The 17,787-nt window shown below is 36.7% G+C and overlaps 1 protein-coding gene across 1 annotated transcript in view; it reads left to right on the forward strand.

The window, feature by feature from the left end:
• LOC107726886 (tenascin-R-like) overlaps window positions 1-17,787 on the forward strand; it is a 52,082-nt gene that overhangs the window by 20,115 nt on the left and 14,180 nt on the right. Inside the window, 8 exon segments of the mRNA XM_016536594.1 lie at window positions 611-877; window positions 3,605-3,724; window positions 3,825-3,968; window positions 6,918-7,037; window positions 8,413-8,556; window positions 14,011-14,141; window positions 15,731-15,863; window positions 16,191-16,342. Of these exon segments, the coding sequence (XP_016392080.1) occupies window positions 611-877; window positions 3,605-3,724; window positions 3,825-3,968; window positions 6,918-7,037; window positions 8,413-8,556; window positions 14,011-14,141; window positions 15,731-15,863; window positions 16,191-16,342 (1,211 nt within the window).

The raw sequence follows: 17,787 nt of genomic DNA on the forward strand, positions 1-17,787 counted from the left end.
AAACAAAAACTTTTTATAGGATTTACATAAGGGTTAGGTCATGATTAATTCTGTATTTTTTTTTATTCCATTATTTTTTATATATATAATTAATGCACTAAATTAATGCATTAAATTAACAGCTAGAATTTTATTGAATTTAAATTAACATTTCTTCCACAAACTTTCTAGAACCCCTTGCAGTTATGGGCCCCTGGGGGTTTGAGAATGCTCCACTACATTATTTAATTATTTAATTATTCAATTTATTTATTTATTTTTTACATTAATCAAAGTAATAACTCTTCAGACTTGAACTTCCTTATGCATTCCGTGTTGGTTTTTATCACTCACTTGCTTTGGCATGGCACATCAACACATTTATATCTACAGTATCAAGATTTTATCATATTTCATCATAATTTTTCACTTTTCTTTATTCATTTTCTATCATTGGCTTGATATCTACTGACTGGCTGCATCTCTTCTGCAAACTTCATCCAATCATCTCATTATTCTTCATTTTCGTACTCTTCTTTCTTCCTTCCTGTGAGGATGTGCCAATCAACTAAAAGATCTTTAATCACAGGAGCCAGCATTTCGTAATATAGTTGTTGTCATTCAATTTCAGGGTTCCGCCCTATCACACAGCTCTTCTTCTCTGATGTCACTTCTGATTCATTGACTGTGGCATGGAGTGCACCGGCACCGCCTGCTGACGCATTCATCTTGAACTACAATGCTCAGGACTCCAGTGATGATTCTGAGATTGCTCTAGACGGGTCCAAAACCAGAATCACCCTCACTGGTCTCCTGCCCTCCAGGCGGTACACTGTTACCTTGGTTACCATGCATGGCAATGTGACCTCAAAGCCAATTATTGGCTCAGTCACAACAGGTATTAATACTAATGAATATTATGTCTGAGGTTGTTAAGTGTGCTTATTTAATATTTGAAAATAGGGGTTTCTCAGGGTTGATTTTACATATTTTTTCCCCAAACTAAGGCCAGTGCACTCAAAAACAATTAACACTTTTCCTAAACAGACTGTACGTTTTTCTTGATCTCATGCAAATTGCATGTATCATTTTCATGATTCATTTCAGTTTGCTTTCAAAAACAGTTCGCATGGAGAAACTAAAGTAATGCTATATTCATGACGTGCTGTCAAATAGCATCATATTAATACCTGCTGGGTTTGTAATGCACACAGCACAGGAAGTGCAATTTATGAAATTGCTCACACAACTATCATGACTTTGCTATTTATATAGAGACATCTGTGATGGTGGACTATCTATTCTCCATTCGCCTATTCTCCATTTCTGAATCCACTTGTTGAGTTCATCTCTTTCAAGATATGAAAAGTATTCAACCGCAGCCTTATGACAAAGTAACTTTTCTCCAAGCAATAAAAGAGACCTGCAGAGCTATTTGTGCCATTCATGGATTCAGCATTCACACTGTTCTTTCCTTAAGTCCACCACTTGAAAAACAAATATTGTTTGATATGAATAAAATTCGATGGCTTAAAAGAAATGAGAGGCTTAGTAAATATGCAAATTTATAGAAATTCCAAGAAGAATAACGATCTTCATTGAAAATAAAAATTATACTTCACACTGAAGTGCTGAAAATAATGCAAATATTACTGAAAATGAACCATTTTACTAAATTAAGAGTCTGAGTGGTTGTGTTAATTCTTTTGAGAGCATTGGCTTTAGTTTGGGAATTCGATTAAGGAAATCATAAAACAAGTTAACGTGCATTTTTCCTAGGGAACACTTTAAAGGACTAGTTTATTCAAAAATGACAATCATTTACTCACCCTCAAGTTGTTCCAAACATGTATAAAAGTAAGATATTTTGAAGAATGTTGGTAGCCAAACTGTTAACGGTAGCCATTGACTTCCAAACGGAAAAAACACTATGGAAGTCAATGGCTAACGTTAACAGAAGTGCAGGGTGATTAAATTATGACAGAATATTAATTTTTGTTCCTTAAAGGTTTTTGCGTTTGTGTCAGTCATTTAAAAGTCATTTGTGACCCTGCTCAAAACAGGATCTCGTCTATACCTGCAGGATTTTCTCATTATGATTCCTGCACACAGCTGCACAGCAGATTTTTCAACCTTTTGTGTCTTAATTAATTCAACGATATGTAATCCTCCCCTAATTACCTCTCTCTGAATGTGGAGGTGTCAAGAATTATTCAGCTGTTCTGTCAGTGAACTGATATTTGCAGTTGCCAAATAGATATTGTCTCGGAGCCATTTCTAAACATAGAAATGAACTCTGCAGCAGGCTACCTGCACAGCAGCTTGATTAGTTAAATAAAACATGTTTAAATTTTGACTTTGCTTCATATTATTATTATTATTATTATTATGACATGATTTGTGCATGAACACTTTAAGTACTTGCACATGTTGTCGTCTAATGTTTTATAAAGCCTGTTAGCTTAGAAATGTGTTTAGTACATTTTCAGTATGTTCTTGCTTTAGTTAGAAACCATATTATTTTCACACATTAACGCTTCTTTACATTACCATAAGTGAAAAAAAGGTCACCGTATGCTCAACAATAAGAACCAAAATAAATGCAGATGGAACGGGCTGAAAAAGAAGTTGTTCTTGGTGCCCTTTAAACAGTCTGAAAATATATTTATTGACTGCTCTACTGAGTGGAAAATAAATTAAGATATGCATACATGAATAATCAACTCATTTAATATATGATGTAATATTTTACCCTGAAAGCATTTAAATGAAGTTGACAACCTGTTTATGAATCGCCACCCATAGTTTATGAATTGAATGCATTAGTCTAATGAATATGGGGAGATGTGAATGGCTTTTCACTCGTTTTAAGGACTGGCTACTTCAATAATGGCAAGAGTAAATCAGTTTATTTCCCTCTCAGTTGTCAGAATGCTCCAGAACCACTGTTAGTCTGTTTAACTGTTTTCAGAGGCAGTGTAACCTAAGAGCTATTGGGACAGATAAACAAATCATGAAAGAGTCCCTGCTGGACAGCAACAGACAATAACAATGCAAATGTCCTTGTCAAGAGTGTCTTGTGTCCAGCATACTCATACTCCTCCTCTCCGGGCCTAAACACAAATAGGAAATAACAGTGCAGTGGAGACTATAATAATAATAATAATCAATTGTATAGTGTAATTAATATAATATTTTAATCAATATTACAATATATTTGGGTGGCCTTATGGGGGCCGACATTGGGATCTCATGATGACCAACTGAATATTACTCATTTTTATCTTGGTAGCCTCTTGTTATTGGATATTTTTACTTCAGGAATAAGTTAATCATGTCTAACTGTAAATAGTGCAATTCTACAATCAGTGCAACATTATTGAGTGCAGTCCTTCACTTCCGTTCAAAAGTTGGTATGATTATTAATGTTTTTACAGTAAGTCTCTGTGTCTTACCAATTTATGTATTGTAAAATGTAATTTATTCCTGTGCTGGAAAAGCTGAATTTTCAGCAGCCATTACTTCAGTCTTCAGTGTCACATGATCCTTCAGAAATCATTGTAATATGCTGATTTGGTGCTCAAGAAACAAATTGTGCTGCTTAATATTTTTTTTCATAATACAGGAATGGACCCCCCCAGAGATATGACTGTGCAGTACGTCACAGAGGAATCTGTAACCATTTCATGGATTCAACCATACGCATCCTTTGATTACTACAAAATGTCTTACCAATCACCAAAAGGTACTTTCTCTGCCTTATATTTAAATCATGTCTAATTTGAACAAATTAGAAAAATAAGTCAGCATTATTATTTGTCATTTGTCATGTAATTGGCTCACAGGTAGGATGGACAATGTGGTGATTGACAATGATGTCACCAACTACACCTTAACCAGCCTCCATCCAGCAACGGAGTATGAAATCAAGCTGAATGCAGTGAGAGGAAGCCAAGAGAGCAAGGTCATCACCACTACTGTCTTCACAGGTATGTCTGTTCTCCGTCAATTACTAGGAGACATACTAATCATATACATTCAATCATGTACATTCTGCAGACTGGTATTCTGATTTACCCTAGGAAATGTCTTTTAGTATTTCGTGAAGGATGTGCTCTCATAGCCTCGTTCATCACAGAACTTTGATTTGATAGAAATATGGATGACAGTCTGAGGAATGATGCACATCATTTACCATGTGATGAGTACCATCTCTCACCCTGTGCGTTCCGCCCGTCCTCTGGGAGGCTGCCAGCCATCTCGCCGAAGTGAAATGAAATTTTACTAATGGAATCAGTGATCAGCAGAGATGCTCACCTGCCATCTTATTTGAACAGCACCACACGACGGCGACAGGCAGCTAGTACTATGGATTGTGTCTCATTCACTAATTGTGGGCAAGTGCTCATACTTACATGCACAGACAAGAAAATGTGTGCTCACAGAAAATGTCCATCAGATGCACAAAATGTTGTGCATAAAGTCTCTACCCTGTTGATTAATGCTGTTTATTATTCTAATGAGGTTTATTCTAAGTAGTGTACAAGTTTTAATGCATTTTAGTGTACTCGAGTGTAAAATATATATATATATTTTTTTTTTTTTGTGAATAATATGTAGAATGTTTTTATATGTTTTTATCTGTAAAATATATTTTAGTATATGTAATTATAATCATCTATATTATGTTATATATCTACATATAAAATTAGTTAATATTAATAATTATCAATGCATTTTATTTTTTTGAATTAATAATATAATTTTTTTTATTATTATTATTAAAAATAAATATGATAAAATACATAAAATACAAATAAAACAATATTTAATATAAAAAAAAATCACACAAATAAGCACATATGCAGTTAGTGAATGAGACCCAGTATTACTAAAGCCAAGTGAACCTGTTCTCAGTGTATTGCTTTAATGTTAAAAGCTTGTCTTCAGAATAGAATAGTGCTTTAGATTTAATATAGGAATATTTAACTTGCGTCTCAATAGACAAATTTTACAGAACAGTCTTTGTTCCAGCTGTGCAGTATATCACTGAAATAATTAGTCTATCTCGAGCCTAGGAAGTGAACTAATTAGTCATATCATTTGATGTAGTACAATAAAACAAAACAGATGCTGGCCTTTGCTTAAACTGCTGACTGCTTAACTAGGCAGGAAGTGTTTGCCTATACATCAAAACAGAGCTACACTCCCCATCGCAGCTTAAAACCTGACAGTTTTGTTCAAAGCTAATAAAAATATGACAAGCAAACAATCTCAAGCTGCCCGTGTTGACAGAAATCTTGCCAATGCTGTAACAATGCAAAGTGACAAGCGGCTCTTTTAAAGGTCTCCTATTATGCTTTTACACTTTTTTTTAAACTTTAGTTAGTCTGTAATGTTGCTGTTTGAGCATAAAAAATATCTGCAAAATTACAAAGCTCAAAAGTCCACTTCAAACGGAGATATTTTATTTTTACTTTTCAAAAACTACAACGAACGACTCGTTTGGACTACAACACATATTTTCCGGGATGTGTGATATCACAAATACCGACGAATGGGACGAGACCTGGTTGAGCTGCACTAGAGAAGGCAACGAGTGTTATCATTATGTCACAGACACGCTAGCTTTCCCAAGGCAGACGAACTTAGAGTGGTTACAATCATCCGGGTTTAAATCGCACTCAAATTGATTTGATTTTGATACAATATTTACACTGAAGCTCGCAGGTGGCTATGGTAAGCGGCATTACATTTCCCGACCAGGCGCCGAGTGCTGCCAATCACAGCACACACTGGCCCAGCTAACCAATCACAGCACATTTCATATTTCAGAAGGCGGGCCTTCATTTGATACAGAACATATTCGAGCCGTTCATGCCAGACTAGGGAGAGAGGTGTTGTAATAATGTAAAATATGTGAAAAATAATGTGTTTTTCGAACAACCTAGTATGAGAGCCTGATCTAGTACACCCCCAAAACAAAATCAAGACTTTGTAAAAGAGCATAATAGGACCCCTTTAAAATGCATCTTTTGAAAACAGCTTATTATTAATAGGATATAAAAAAAACATTGTGGCTTATTTCAGCTGTTATGTAAAGGGTGACAATAGGGTTGATGAAACATGATGGATCTGGTTCAACGCTGTGTTCTGGTTCACAGCTCTGCCTAATGACCTGCTGAGGATCATCAAGTTCACGTTCACTGCATAAGGGAAAACTGATATTCTCCTCCTAGACTGTCACCGCAGGGCATGTCAAGACTTGGTAAAGCAGAGAGAGGGGAAGGTGCGATGGGGAATTGGGGGATTTTGCCTCTGAACTGCTGTCAGGCAGCGGAGATCAGCTTTTCTGGAAGGTTGTGAGAGGGCCTACAATTTCTTGGAACAAAGTCAATGGTGCCTAATGGGAGGGTCAGCTCTCTACAGCTGTAGAAGAGATATGGCTATTGCCAGTGAGGCTGAGAGAACAAAAATGTGTGTGGTGGGACAGAATGGGAAGATGGTAATGTGTGATTACAGCCCACTGACCTCATCTAAGAGGACATACGCTGTAGTGCAAAGAGGAGAGTGAGATTTTTCCTGTCTGAAATAAGGAAGGCCATCTGTGAAAGCCACAGCATGGATAGAGGATTACGGAGAACAACATTTCTCATTACTCACTTGCATAGAAATGCTGTTGAGAATGAGCTCTGCACACATTTGACTGTCTAATTTCTCCCTCGATGTCAGCTAATTAAGGAAATTGTGATCTTCTCCAGCCAGATAATCACAACAAATTAGTTCCAAGCTGCTGAGGTGCTCTATTTTTAAATTGCCGGTGAATATCGTTTGCAGAGGGGAAAAAAAGTGAAGATGAGACTGCTGCCAATTACCTTGGCTGAGCTTATCTCAGACTGTCTTTCTGTAACTTGCACGTAATCCTCTGTTCCACACAGCTATGGACATGCCTATGGACCTCACTGCATTGAATGTTACACCTCAGGGGGCTCTGCTACGTTGGAACCCCCCTGTTTCCAGTGTTGATAGCTACGTGCTCACCCTCACCCGTAACCAAGGTATGTGGAGACCTGATGAAGGGAAACAACTCTGTCAATCTTTTATCAGCATCATTTATCTTTAACAAATGCAGTAGCCATAAATACCAAATGAAATGTAACTATTTGTTTTTCACTGGAAAGATATGCTGCTTATGCTGCAATTTCAGGTCTGAGTGTGGCAGGAAAAAAGCAAAACAGATATGCAAATAGGTCTCACTAAATGGCAATAATAAAATACAATTAACCATATTATCATGCATAGTTGGAATAACAAAATGAATTGGCTTATCGCTTTTTAAAAAGGGTGAAGAGAATGCTTTTTGTTTAATTTGTTTTTTGACATCAAAGATACACATCCAGTCAAACTTTTGCAGTGAATGCATCTGTAACTTGGTAGATGCCAACCAAATTAGGTAGATGCCAACATTGACCAGTTTCTTGGCATCCTCACATATCATTAGCAAATCTGTGCAAGATAGAAATAAATGAATAAATAAACAAATAAAAATACAACCCAGACTAGTTACTACAATGAGGATAAACATGCATTTGTCGATTTTTTTTGAGAGCGTCCAAAAAGTACATTTAAGGGTTGTTCACACAAAGAATGATATGTATAAATATGACTATAACAATAACTATCAGCGTCCACACCAACAGACAATGTTCTGTTTATTATAAGCATATGCATAGTTATGTCATCTGCCGCTTTAAACAAGGATGGATTCTGTTTGGCTGTCAATGTATTTATTGTTCATCAGCTTGAAAAAAAAAGGTTTGTTGTAGTGTGGACATCACCAATCTCACATAATTAGAATGATTATTAAAACTTTATAGTTACAGCTATCATTATACTTGTCACCTTTGGTGTGAACATCCCTTTAGAAACCAAAATTGTCATTTGTGGTAATAGTTGTTTATTTTGGTGGTCCAATGCAGTTCACAGTAATAGGGTGTAAGGGAAACAGGTACATTTAGCTTTAAGGGAATTAATTATGATTTTTATAGGGAATTTTGACAGAATCTCTGTTTTACTGCTGATCAACTGAATCGGCCAGTGAATTAACTGAAAGTTTGTGTCATATTTCACTGTTTTAATTCATTTTGAGGAACACTGAATTGGTAAATGCATGTTCACATTTAGTCTAGAACTGCAGTAACCATCATGTTTACACAGCGCACACAACGCCTCTGCACTTACTTCCTATTTCTCTCAACATGGGAACAGGAGAGCTGTCAGTCAATAAATGGGAAACAAATTTGATTTTCATTTATAATGCATTTTTCTCCGTATTATTGAAATGCAAATTGAAAATAAATAGGTTTATACATTTTTGCATACAAACTGGCAGTTCTTCACTTGTTTTTGCACTAATGGATGTTATCTTTCCAGTTATGGCAGACACCTTCTTAGTGGAGGGTAACAAGCAGGAGTACCAGCTGAGTCAGCTCATCCCCAGCACCACCTACTCAGTGGCTCTTTATGCTTCTAAAGGTCCTCTCACCAGTGGCACTGTCATCGCCAACTTTGTCACACGTAAGTGCATCATCTCTGTTCCCTGTGTTCTAATTACAGGGGGGCTCGAGGAGGTCAAGACCCCCTAGTTCCAGTTATATTCCCCTCGTTATCTCAAAACTGGCCTAATGACCTTTACAGCAGTTGCTGAGGAAGGTAAGAGTTCAGGTAAAGAAGTACAGGAGGATCCAAGAACAGAGTCCAAACAAAAGAGAAAGAGTATCCTCTTTTATCACTGCATTAGCCATGTGACTAAACCAAACCTGAGACATTCAAAGTGATACATTAGATAATGGTTAAATATAGCACTGGGGGTCAAGACAAGAAAGTTTTAAAAGGTTGGAGTGTCCTGCTGTTTTTGTTGTACTTTCACTATGAATGACTTTTCACTAAGGTTTTATTTGTGTATACACAAACTTTTTTTTTTTTCTGAAAGAAAATTATACTTTTATTCAGCAAGGACACCTTAAAAGTGATCAAAAGTAACAGTAAATACATTTATAGTGTCACAAATTATTTCTATTTTTTTAAATAAATGCTGTTTATTTCTATTTTAAAATAAATGCTGTTCATCAAATCCTCAAAAAAATGCATCATTGTTTCCGCAAAGATACCATGCAGTACTGTTTTTAACATTGATAATAATAGGGAATGTTTATTGAAGTCAACATGAAGAATGAAGAATGATTTCTGAAGGATCATGTGACACTGAAGACTGGAGTAATGGCTGCTGAAAATGCAGCTTTGGCATCACATAAATAAATTATATTTTAAAATATCTAAAATAAATGTAGCTATGGTGAGCATTACAGAAAAACATAGATTTAAAAAAATCCCCCAATCCCCCAACCCCAAATTGTAATGTAGCTGAAAGTGCTATGCATTGACTGGCAGAGGTAACTAGTTTACTACTAGTTTAGTAGCCAAAACCATTCAAGGAACAGATTAACTGTAGCACTAATATAGTAGGATATTTATTTACTGTACATCACTGTCAATGAACCCAGAAATATCATTTGAATACTGGGAAGGAGTGATGTTTTTATAACTATCAAATCATAGTATTTTTCACTTTAGTGCCATGTTTCTCGAACCTGCTGCTGATGGCCTACATTTTAGGTGATTCACTAACCTGATGCACCCTCACAATGTCTCCAGGTCATGGAGCTCTGTACTAATGAGCTGGTGAGTTGAATCAGACACCCAAAATGTGCTAAAGTGAACAGGATTGAGAAACACTGGTTAAATGGCAAAGTTGCTGATTTCATTTCAGTATTATCTACAACTTGTTACACACATTTCCAGTATTTAAATTTGATTGGACAACCAGCGTCCCAAGAGTGGTGATATTTAACCTATGGTTACGCATTACCTGCAGGCGTGAACACATTCGGTAAAACAGCACTCATGCTTGAATATCCAATAGACAGCTGCAAGGTTAAGCACTTCTCTAATTGTACTATCATCTTCTTCTAGTTTAGCAGAGGTGAGATTCAGATGTGAAGCAGAAACAAGGCCGTGACTTTATTTTTGTAGTTTGTGTAACAAAATCCTGATGTCAGCAATGCTCCAATTCCCATGTGAGAACAGAGAAGAGATCAGCATCACTACCCATCTTTCCTCACCGTGAGGCTGTCCGCAGAGAGAGGCGAACTGTCTTTCCCACACAGAAGACTGAACTAGAACAAGCTGCGGTTTCATTACGAGCTGCTTTATTCTGCATTGAAACTTTCAAGGCAGACCGCTTTCAGATGCATTAGACCTCAACTTTAATCAAATGGCCCTCCCAGAATACTTCATTAGTTTGGATTGTTTAGAGGAAATTAATTTGCACATAAAAGTGTCACAGGCCATTGGCTTTGCAACCTCAGTACCAGCTCAGTGACGTGCATAATCTTGACACATAATCGCTTGATGAGGTTTGTTGTGTTCATTTGCCTTCAAACTTTTTTTTTCAGCTTCTTAATGACAATTTCATTCGGAGATAGTTCTGCTCTAATAACAGTGGATTTAGATCCTGCCATGCTCTGATAAAAATGTTTCATTGCCTGCAATGCCTGAAAAAACTTCCCTGAAATTACCATCCTGCGGTGTTTAAGAATCTGCCAGCTCCCACCCTGAGGGAGGTGAAGTGTCAGAGATGCATCATTTTGGCATTTATGAGGAGGCTTATGGAAGCTTAAGGGGATAATTAAGATTACAACAACTAACAAATTTCATGCCGATTTCAGGATTAGTGCTGTCTGTCATTTTGATTTAGATTACAGTTCTAACTTCATCGTTAAAGAGATTAAGGTGAGGACAGGAATATGAATATGTTGCTCAGATATGCACATGAACATCTCTCCATTTCTCCACGGTTGTATTTCATTCTCGATAGGTGCATTTGGTTAGTTTGCCTGCTCAGTCAGTTTAAAGGGGTCATATGATGTTGCTAAAAAGAACATTATTTTGTGTATTTGGTGTAATGAAATGTGTTTATGCGGTTTAAGGTTCAAAAAACAAATTATTTTCAACATACTGTACATTATTGTTTCTCCTCTATGCCCGGCCTTTTTGAAACGCGTCGATTTTTACAAAGCTAATCGGTCTGAAAAGCGAGGTGTGCTATGATTGGCCAGATATCTAATGCGTTGTGATTGGCCGAATACCTCAAGCGTGAGACGGAAATGTTACGCCCCTCACCATACTGTGATGCCCTGTCCGATCCGGCGATCCACAGCGCGAAGTTGATGTATTTCTTCAGCGACCAGCACGGATCAGCTCCAGGTATGACGAAGCAGATATCGTCCTCTTTTGGAAGGCCAAATAAAGTAGTTTTGCTTTCACAACAAAACAACAGCATCTGCACGACATGGCGGCGGCTGCAACAACAATACTACAGCGAGAATAAAAGTTACGCCTTCTTTCTTTGCGTGAACATTTGGGCGGCGTTATGCAAATCTTCCCACATCGTGACGTAGACATGTGGGGGCGTGTTAGAACGAGTCGTTTTAGGTAGGCGTGGTTGACTCTTAACTTTTATAAAGAATATCTCTTTGGATTTGAGACTTTAGTCTTTGCAACTTTACATATCTTCTTTATGCACCAAGAGCTTGTAACATTCCAAAGAGAAAGGAAAAATTGAAATCGCATCATATGACCCCTTTAAAGTAATGAGAAATCAAGGGCAGAATTTAGACGAATCTGTTAAAACATTTTGAACATTTTATATATATATATAAATACCATTCAACAGTTTGGGTTGGTAAGATTTTTTAATGTTTTTTGAAAGAAGTCTCTTATGCTTGCTAAAGCTGCATTTATATAAAAAATACAGTAAAACGGTAATATTGTTAAATATTCTTACATTTAAAATGTTTTTATTTTAATATATTTTTGAATGTAATTTATTCCTTTTTATTTTCATCAGCTATTACTCCAGTCTTCAGTGTCATTTCAATCTTTGCAAATCACTCTAATATGCTCAAGAATCATTTCTTATTATCAATGTTGAAAACAGTTTTGCTGCTTAATACATTTCTCAGTATTTGTTGGTGGATTTATTTGAAATGGAAATCTTTTGTAACATTTTTGGACTATTATAAATGTCTTTATTTTTTTTACTTTTACTTTATTGTGCATGTGAGCAGAAATGCAGAATGACATTTTTAATAAAAATCGCTCTACTAACAAGAAACGTGCCAGAAATGTGATCTTATAAATTGCACAAAATTTCAACAACATGGAAAACTGACGTTTGTCATATTTTATACATAGTCAGCTCAATAGTTATGTATATGTGATATAGCACATATATATATGTGATATAATACTGGGTCTCACTGTGTATATAATATTGGGTCTCACATGTATGCTTGTGTTTAAAACCAGAATGACTTTTCATATATATATAAATAATATGTTCTGATATGATTTTCTACACCTCCATAACGCTGTGATAGTTTTGTATGTTTCTTATTAAAATGTTGTCTTGCCTGCCTGTGCAACAAAACAGTTCATATCTAAGACATTTCATACTTTCAATTCCAGAGAATGAGAGGTAGGATCTGAGCAGGAGATCTGTATTTTTTTAACACACTGAAGAAGAAAAAAAACAATACATCTTGTTTTTTGCACATAGACAGCTGATGATGGCTTTTGAAGACATGGAAAAGAAGCATCAGCATTTGTAGTATGAAAGGAAAGTGTGTGTGTGTTGAGGTTGTGTGCTGACGCTCTGCTGGAGGAAGAGTGGCATGTTGACTGATAAGAGATCACATTGAGAGACAGGACGCCGGTGAACACACACTAATTGTCTTCTCTCTGAAGTGGATCTGTCACTGTGTCTGAAACATACACTACACGCAACCATGTGATTTATTTTGTCCTCAGTGTTACAAAGGATATCTATTTCAATATTTTTTTTTTTTGCTGTTCTTCTGAACTTTCTATTCATCAAAGGTTCCTGAAAAAGCAGATCATAGTTTCCTCAAAATTAAGCAGCACAACTGTCTTCAACATTGATAATAAGAAATGTTTCTTGAAAACCAAATCAGCATATTAGAATGATTTCTGAAGGATCATGTGAACCTGAAGACTGGAGTAATGATGCTGAAAATTCAGGACTAGCGACCAGTTAACATGCCTCCAGCAGGTGTGCTGACTCAGCTCCAAACATACACACTATACACAGACAATAGCATCAGATAAAGAAAAAACAGCTGAATGTCAGGTGGGGGATGGTCAGTTTAAACATGCTCTGTTCGTGTAGCTTGTCGGTTTAAACCAAGCAGGTCTGAAATACCTGTAGTTTATTAATAGCTATAATCTGTTAGCATTCCCATTCATCTCTAGCATTTTCTGGGTATAAGACCCCTGTGAAACCTGCCGTCTTTGCTCATGATTGCTGGAACCAGGTTGTTTTGAGCCTCAGCCATAAATTCCAAGTGACTAAAACAAAACAAATCAATAAATAAAGCACTTCCAGCATATTAGAATGATTTCTGATTGATCATGTGACAATGCTGAAAATGCGACTTTGACATAAAAGGAATTACATTTTAAAATAATAAAATAGCAAACAGTTATTTTAAATTGTATATTTACAGTATTACTGTTTTGATCAAATAAATGCAGCTTTGGTGAGCAGAATGTATACACACACGTGGCAGAAACGTTTGCAAGTAAGCTAAAACATTGTACATAAATTCAACATAGAAAATTCATGTTTTAAATTGACGTGTCATATTTTATTATATACATTGTCAGCCACCAAGAAAACACACACAATAAACAAAATATACACTCAATAAACAAACGTAATCAAGTAAATATTATTATCTGACCAAAAAACATTTACTGTAAACCATGTTTTTGAATCTATGTATCCAGTAGACTTCTTTACAGTCATTTAAGAAGTTAAGCCTATGTAGTGTAATGTTGCTTGAAAACCTGGTAATGGGACTTTAGTCTCTTTAATCTTTGTTTAAACAGCCATGGATGCGCCACAGAACCTGACAGCTAGTGAGATTAACCATCGAAGCGCCCTCATATCCTGGCAGCCGCCCATCGCAGACATCGATAACTACATGCTGACCTACAAAGCAGCGGATGGCAGTCGAAAGGCAAGCACAATATGGATTTTACCTTGAGCAATGAATACAGCTGGAAGTGTTATAAATAAATATACATGCTTGCTGTGTAAACATTTTTAAACTTGATTGTTCATATTTCTATGCTCATTGCAATTCAGAATTAAACTGTACTTGATGTACAGCCTGAACTTATAATAACTTTACGATCTAACATAAACCACTTCCCACAGAGATCAACCATCTAAGGGAGCTGTTAGATCTTCCTATCGGAATAGCTCAGTTTAATTAAATTCTTTGATGTTGTTCATTAATATTAATGAAATCATTTAACAAAGTCATTCCAGACACAATATGCCTATTAAAGACTTCCCTGAAATAATTTCTCTGAAATGATACAGTAGATACAGTATCTATTTCAAATAATTACATTACTTGTAATGCATGATCACTGTCCTATAATCTGTTTTGGACATGAGCCTGATGGGAAAATGCAATGATGATAATGTTGGAAATACAAAAGGTTATGGATTATAATCTTTAGATTTATGTTATACACAGAGACACACAATCAATGCAACACAGACCGCTCTGACCTAGTAGCCCACTGTTAGTGTTTGTATCTGTCCAGTGGGTGTCAGTGGTGCACAGATGATATAAACCCAGCTGATGCATCTTAGACGTAAAAGCTTTCTCTTTCCATTCTCTTTCCAGCCAGGTTGGCATCTAATGCTGAGAGTTTTGATAATAACAGGCAATTTGGGAAATTTTCAAAGACTTAGAATGCGTAATAATAGAAATAATACAGTTTCTGCATCCACCATGTGTTGCCTCAACCTGTATTTCAGATTCAGGGTTGTGAAAGAATCAAGATGAGAACATAAAAATGGGTTCCACACTGCTACAGATAGCAGCTTCCCTATTACAATTACCTGCTCAATATCCTCTGCATACAGAGCAACCTTGATGCGACTTCATTAAAACACTACTGTGCTGCATAATTCACATTACACGTTGCTTAAAATGTGACGTTTCCTGGAAAAGGATGACTATTGAATCAAACGTTTCATATTTCATACACCTCAAGGTCACATGTACCATCGTCCATTCAGGTCCCTGGTGAATCCTCAGAGTAAAAAGTCTGAAAAGGCACAAAAATGTATGGCAGATTAGTTCGATAAAAAGAGGGGAAGTGAACTGTCATGAGCCGAAAACCAAAATAGAAATGGCTTCTCTCCCCAGTAGCACCAGGGCCTGATAAGACTCTTCCTCCCCCATCATGCGCTTTAGAGCTGCCAATCATAGTGTAGAAAAACACAGGGAGGAAAGGCAGCATTGTATGAAAAGCACCCAACAGTAGCAGCTTGGGATCACAACAATTTGTCAGACAGTTCCTAAAGTGATTGTGATCTGTTTTCTGTTTGTTTTTGAGGAATATCTTTCCTACCCACAATGCAAAGAGCGGCTGTTCTTTGTACTATCTCTTGGTATGTTTTCCACAAAACCGCTCTGCTGCTGAGCAGTTCTTTGTTTAGTTTTGGTCTACGGTGTTTGAACAGAGGTAATGTACTAATGCCTCTCCATGCCTGCTGATCAGTAGACTGTGTTTGATTGTGTTTTAGGAGCTGATCTTAGATGCTGAAGACACATGGATCCGTCTCGAGGGGCTGGCGGAGACCACCGAATATACTGTGAGACTGCAAGCCGCTAGAGGAATAGAGACCAGCGCCATTGTTTCTACATCTTTCACAACAGGTGCAAATCTTCCACATCTCCTGTAGACTTCAGATCGGGTTCACTCACCTCATTAGGTACAAATTCACACTATCGCCCCGTCAGCGTTATCAAGTACAAATCAGTAGCGACACCTTCAAGGCATCTGTGTGCATCCCTCATTTATTGCCTTGTGTTTCTGTGATTTTACAAGCACCCAACTTCCAAAGATAGCGTTTCATAACATCAACAAATTCACACTCCATTGTCATGGCAGCGATGCAAATCACCACTCATTAACCTCCCAGTGGCCCCTCGCATTCTTTTGCTCTGTTGTTTTGGATATTTCTCAACCCTTTTCCTCTTCAGGAAACCGATTATTTCCCACGCCACAGAACTGTGCGCAACACCTCCTGAACGGAGAGACGCTGAGCGGAATTTACACCATCTACATCAACAGAGACCTCAGCCAAGGTGTGCAGGTTTACTGCGACATGACCACCGACGGAGGCGGCTGGATAGTGAGTGAGAGATCTGACTATCACATCTGAGTCTGTCTGTATTGTACTGTACGTCTGGCACAATATATGATTTACACAAAATCCCACAATGCCACATTATAGGACTGGCCCTTGTTGAAAAGACAAGCTTGGACCAGTGTTCATTTTCAGTGCTGGCATAACCAATGCTGTTCACAAGCTAGATGATCAGCATGCTTTTTCTGGTGATTCAGGTTAACCAACCAAATCTTAAGGTAGGTGAGGATTTGGTGTCAACACCAGGGCAACTACATCCATCCAAAATCAACTTTTTGCTAGGTCTGTCAGGCAGGTGAATTGAGAAAACGTACGGGCCATAAAAACGTCGTACCGGCCAAAAAACTGTAGTAATGTAAAATATAAAAACTGAAAATAATTGTATTAATAAAATCAATTACTAATTATATAAAAAATTATATTTTTGTAACTATGGTTGTTATTAATTATAATTATTATTTAGCTATTTTTATTTTATTTTATTTTTTATTGTAATTATTTGGTTAAATTTATTCATTTATGTATTTATTATCTATGCATTTATTTTATTATTTAGACATTTTTAGCATATACAAGATAATATTTTTATTGTCACAAACAAGATAAGCCAATCTCTACCAATCACTGAAAGCACATGGAGGTCTGGAGAAAAAATCAACTTATGATAAATGTTTCCACTGAAGAAAAATGTATTGAGTTTCTTTCATAGTGGGTATAGAAAAGAATCAATCCCCTTTAAATGAATCACATTTTGTTGCTTTGCAGCCTGAGATGAAGACGGACACAGTTTTTGTTTTATCCAAATGTATTTACTCAATGCAACTTATAACATCCAAGTGAAAGATATAACACCAACATGTCAGAAAAAATAAAAATAAAAAAATAAAACAGAATCACTGAGTTGTAAAAAGGATCACCCCCTTGTGTCAGTATTTTGTTGAACCACCTTTTGTTTTAATTACAGTCTTTAGTCTGTTGGGATTTGTCTCTGTCTCTACTAAGTTTGCACATCTAGACTTTGCGATATTTGCCCACTTTTCATTGCAGAACTGCTCAAGTTCAGTTCAATTTGATGGTGAGTGTTTGTGGACTGCAGTCTTCAATTCATTCCACAGATTTTCAATGGGGTTTAAGTCTGGGCTCTGACTAGGCCATGCAAGGACATCCACCTTTTTCTCCTTCAGCCACTGTGTGGTCAGATTTGTTGTGTGCTTTGGGTCATTGACATGTTAGAAGGTAAACCTTCTTCCCATTGACAACTTTCTGGCAGAGGGCAGCAGATTTTCCAAGAATTTGACAGTATTTTGCCCCATCCATTTTTCCTTCTATCCTGATAAGTGCTCCAGTCCCTGCTGCAGAGAAACACCCCAGAACAGGACATTACCACCTCCATGCTTTACTGGAGGAATGCTGTTATTTGGATGGTGAGC

The sequence above is a fragment of the Sinocyclocheilus rhinocerous genome, unplaced genomic scaffold (assembly GCF_001515625.1).
Source record: "Sinocyclocheilus rhinocerous isolate Xijiao unplaced genomic scaffold, SAMN03320098_v1.1 scaffold606, whole genome shotgun sequence".
Lineage (NCBI taxonomy): Eukaryota > Metazoa > Chordata > Actinopteri > Cypriniformes > Cyprinidae > Sinocyclocheilus > Sinocyclocheilus rhinocerous.